Below are 4,230 nucleotides of genomic sequence, written 5' to 3'. Positions count from 1 at the left end.
TTGATTATAATTACTTCTGACGAAGTTGGTTTTTCCAATAGACAATATAAATGTGTTAGATCATCAATATGGGTAGAATATTCAGACAATATAAATGTGTTAGATCATCAATATGGGTAGAATATTCAGCAAATCTGTTAGCTGTTGAACTTTGATAAACAAACTTGGTCAAAATTCATAAGGCTACCAAGTTGCTTAAATAATTAAAGCATTATTTCTTTCATTTATTTAAATATATTACTTAGCCTTCTTTTTTCTCCTCTCCATCACATCATTATTTTTGTAAAGCATCAAGTCTCCTTTGGCATTCCCCTTTCTCACTATTCATGCCGCCCATTTGTTTTTTCAGTCTAAAATAAAAACTCCTTTTCCACCATTTTCCTATCTTTCTTCTTCCTCCACACCCCACCAACCATCTCTACATAAATCTTCTCTCTCTCTCTCTCTCTCTATCTCTCAAGATTATCTTCCATCTCTACTAACTCCTCCTTGCACAATCTTTCTGTGTTTTTCTTTTCTTTTTGTGTGTATAGAGTAGAAAGAAACAAAAGTACAAAAAATGGCAGCCAACAAGTTTGCAACTATGTTACACAGAAACACTAACAGGATCACTGTTATTCTCATCTATGCAGTCTTGGAATGGACTTTGATACTACTCCTTCTTCTTAACTCTCTTTTTTCATATTTAATCATCAAGTTTGCAGAATATTTTGGTCTAAAACCACCTTGTTTATGGTGTTCTCGGGTTGATCATCTGTTTGATCATGGACAAAACAAGAACATACATAGAGATCTTCTTTGTGAGGCTCATGTCACTGAGGTTTCCAAATTGGGTTTCTGCTCGAAACATAAAAAGCTAACTGAATCACAACATATGTGCCAGGATTGCTCGTCCTCTCGCCCTGGTTTCCGTGATTTGTTTCCATGGATGAAAGACATTAAAATGATAGAAAATGGCACACTGGAAGCTTTGAGGTGTTCTTGCTGTGCTGTGAATTTGGAGACCAAGTTTTCAACTCCTTATATATTGATCAAGCCTTCTTGGGATGATTTGGAATATACACACAAAGGAAATTTGTTCATTGAGGACACTGATGTTTTCGAGAAAGGCGCTGAAAACAGATCAGATTGTGTTAATTCTGATGCTGAAAAGATGGAAGGTGAAAAAGTAGATGTAGTTGTTGATGGAGTGACAGAATACATTGAGGAGAAATACAAAGAAAAGATCTTGAACGATCAAGCTTGTGAGATTGAGGATGTAACTCCCCCTCAGCATCTCGAATTCTTCATTGATTGCACTGGTCATACCTTGGTTCCCATTCAATTAGCAAATGAAGAAGATCAGACTAAAAGTCAAGAGCCTGATGAAAATCAAGATGGGAAGGAGGATGTTAAAGAGGTCTTGGAGAATGAAGAGGCTGAAGTTTATTTGGGAAAGAGTGAGAGGGAGCCTCAATTTTCTATGAAGATTGAAGAATATGAGAATGATTTGGTTTTCTATGCCAAAGAATGCCATTCAGAAAGAGAGGTTTATGGACAATTTACCGACATAGAACATGCCCAAGAAGCATCCATATATCAACAAGTTCAAATTCTTGCAGCTAGGGAAAGGGAAGAAGAAGATGAAGAAGAGAAAGAGGAAAATTCAGATGTTCCACCAGGTACATACCTAGATAATCAATTCATCTTCTTTGACCAAGTATTTTTGGATATTTAAGTTTTTAGGAATTTTTATTGTATTGTACGTTTCAGGAGAAGAGGTTTCCCAAATTCCAAATAATGAAACTGATGGAGAAGTGTCAATTGGGACTGAAATTCCTGATTTGGATCAAGCAGATGAGGTTCAATGTCATGAAGCACTTACTTCATATATACACGAAGAACCTTCCACAAGTTCTGCTCATTTCCATGGAGTTGAAGTTCATGGTAAGTTCAGATTCCTTTCTTTACATTGTAAAACCAAATTTTCGCAATGATTCAGTTATTTCATTGTAAGAAGTAAAATGAGGAGTAAACCCTTTCCCCTAAGGTTCTATTGTTACAAAGTTACTAATTTTCTTTTTATGTGTGCGTGCGCGTCATGTCGGGTTGTAAAGAAGATGAAGAAACAGAAGTAGAATTGAAAACATTATCAGTTGATTTGAGTGGACATGTGATGAACAACCAACTTCCGGATACACCAACTTCTACTGATAGCTTCCGTCAGTTACACCAGAAATTGCTACTTGTTGAGAAGAATGAGGGTTCTCTGGATGGAAGTGAGTTAGAAAGCGGAGATGCAATTGAACATCTGAAATCAGCACTTAAAGCTGAGAGGAACTCCTTACATTCTTTGTACACAGAATTGGAAGAAGAAAGAAGTGCTTCTGCTGTGGCTGCAAGTCAGACAATGGCAATGATCAATAGGCTTCAAGAAGAGAAAGCAGCAATGCAGATGGAAGCTTTGCAGTATCAAAGAATGATGGAAGAACAATCGGAGTACGATCAAGAAGCCTTGCAGCTGATGAATGAGCTTATGGTTAAGAGGGAGAAGGAAAAGCAAGAGCTAGAGAAAGAGTTGGAAGTATATAGAAAAAGATTATTGGATTATGAGGCAAAGGAGAATATGATGCAAATGTTGAAGACAAGTAAGGACCGTAGCACAAGAAGTGTATTCTCCTCTGCCTCTTGCAGCAATGCTGAGGACAGCGATGGACTCTCTATTGATTTGAATCAAGAAGCAAAAGAAGATGATAGCTTTTATGAAGGCTTCAATCATAGTACTCCTGTCGACGCAGTTATAAATCTGGAGGAATCATTGGCTGATTTTGAAGAAGAGAGAATGGCGATTCTTGAGCAGCTAAAGCTTTTGGAAGAAAAGCTTGTCAGCTTGGATGATGACGATGCAAAACATTTTGAGGATGTTAGGCTGATGGAAGATTCATATCAAGATAATGGCAAGGAAGATTCTCATTTGCATGGAGAAATGAATGGACATGCCAATGGTTTTTTGAAGGAAATGAATGGAAAACATCGAATTGTGAATGCCGCCAAGGGAAAGAGACTTCTTCCACTATTTGATGCAATGAGTGATGAAAATGGAGATGGTACACTCAATGGATACCATTCCACCAATGGGGTTCATGACTTAAACTTTGATTTGGAGAAGAAGAAGCTAGCTGTGGAAGAAGAGTTGGATCATCTCCATGAAAGGCTACAAGCCCTTGAGGCAGATAGGGAGTTCCTAAAGAACTGTGTTGGCTCGTTGAAGAAAGGCGATAAAGGGATGGATCTTCTACAGGAAATCCTGCAGCATCTTCGTGATCTAAGGAACATTGAGCTTCGTGCAAGAAGCTTGAGTGATAGTGTCATAGTATAGTCAACTTCTTGCTCCATTGTCATATACTACTTGGTAACTCTCCTACCTCTTTGACTCAATAATATCATATATTTCTTGAAAATATACCAGATTGTCTAATTTAACTATTATTTTTCTTTTTGTCAATTTCAGACCATGATGTCGAAGTACATTGGCAGCTATTTTACCATAAAAGAAACTCAATGAGAAAAATTGATCAATCTGTAGGAATAGCTGACAAAAATCTGCAGTCTTGGAGAAAAAAATTCAGCAAAAGGAAATCCCTTAATGGAGAGGGGAGGCTCCTGGAAATGGTCTATGCATTTTGGTCCTAATGTTAGAGGACAAAGTTTAGCTTTTGTCTCAAGCATCCATGGTCATTTTGTCAAAAGTTAATCCAACATTTTTTTTTGTGGGGTTGGGTCAAAATCTCCACTTTTTTTTGGAAAAAGAGGAGATGATGAATGTATGTGCTTGTAGTCTAGTTATAGGTGAAGCCGGAGTAGAATATTTTTTTTCCTTCTCCAATTATTTTTTGAATTTTTCAGGGGGTAAGGATTAGAGGGGTAAGTAACTTCCTTTTTCTTTATCCTTCATCTTTTGTATCATTTCATCATATCAGGTTTGTTTATTTTTTTGGAAGGCAGAGTTGTCTAGTTGTATACAAGATATATGCATTTGTAAGTATATATGAAGTGAGTGTTTTGTTTGTTTCATTTTCAAGTGAGTGTTTTGTTTGTTTCATTTTCTCTTTTTGGGGGTTGGGGGGGAGGAGGGAGTGAGTGTCCTTCCTTTCTTTGTTGTAAAGTTCATTCCACACAAAGGATGTACAAAATACTGTACTGTGTATTGTAATTAAGTAGTAGGAAAAAGAAAGAAGGAAGCCAAAGATT

General features: G+C 37.0%; 1 protein-coding gene across 2 annotated transcripts; it reads left to right on the top strand.

The window, feature by feature from the left end:
• The first annotated feature begins 264 nt into the window (after window positions 1–264).
• On the top strand, window positions 265–3,680 carry LOC132046086 (myosin-binding protein 2-like). 2 transcript variants are annotated; one of them, XM_059436632.1, is made up of 4 exons: window positions 265–1,661; window positions 1,753–1,926; window positions 2,100–3,391; window positions 3,491–3,680. In XM_059436632.1, the coding sequence occupies exons 1-3, from the start codon at window positions 560–562 to the stop codon at window positions 3,356–3,358; spliced, it is 2,535 nt and encodes an 844-aa protein (XP_059292615.1). In that variant the 5' UTR covers window positions 265–559; the 3' UTR covers window positions 3,359–3,391; window positions 3,491–3,680. The 2 variants fall into 2 exon arrangements, with proteins under 2 accessions (XP_059292615.1, XP_059292614.1); XM_059436631.1 differs by having other exon boundaries at window positions 266–1,661; window positions 2,097–3,391.
• The last annotated feature ends 550 nt before the right edge of the window (window positions 3,681–4,230 follow it).

The sequence above is a fragment of the Lycium ferocissimum genome, unplaced genomic scaffold (genome assembly GCF_029784015.1).
Source record: "Lycium ferocissimum isolate CSIRO_LF1 unplaced genomic scaffold, AGI_CSIRO_Lferr_CH_V1 ctg9337, whole genome shotgun sequence".
Classification (NCBI taxonomy): Eukaryota; Viridiplantae; Streptophyta; class Magnoliopsida; order Solanales; family Solanaceae; genus Lycium; species Lycium ferocissimum.
This window is presented reverse-complemented; position numbering and strand designations above follow the sequence as displayed.

What these genes read in the sequence shown, in the direction of transcription:
- LOC132046086 (XM_059436631.1), top strand. Translation starts at nt 560, where the DNA reads ATGGCAGCCAACAAGTTTGCAACTATGTTACACAGAAACACTAACAGG. An exon ending in AAATTCAGATGTTCCACCAG is followed by an intron (nt 1,662 to 1,752) that starts GTACATACCTAG and finishes TGTACGTTTCAG; the next exon opens with GAGAAGAGGTTTCCCAAATT. An exon ending in CCATGGAGTTGAAGTTCATG is followed by an intron (nt 1,927 to 2,096) that starts GTAAGTTCAGAT and finishes CGGGTTGTAAAG; the next exon opens with AAGATGAAGAAACAGAAGTA.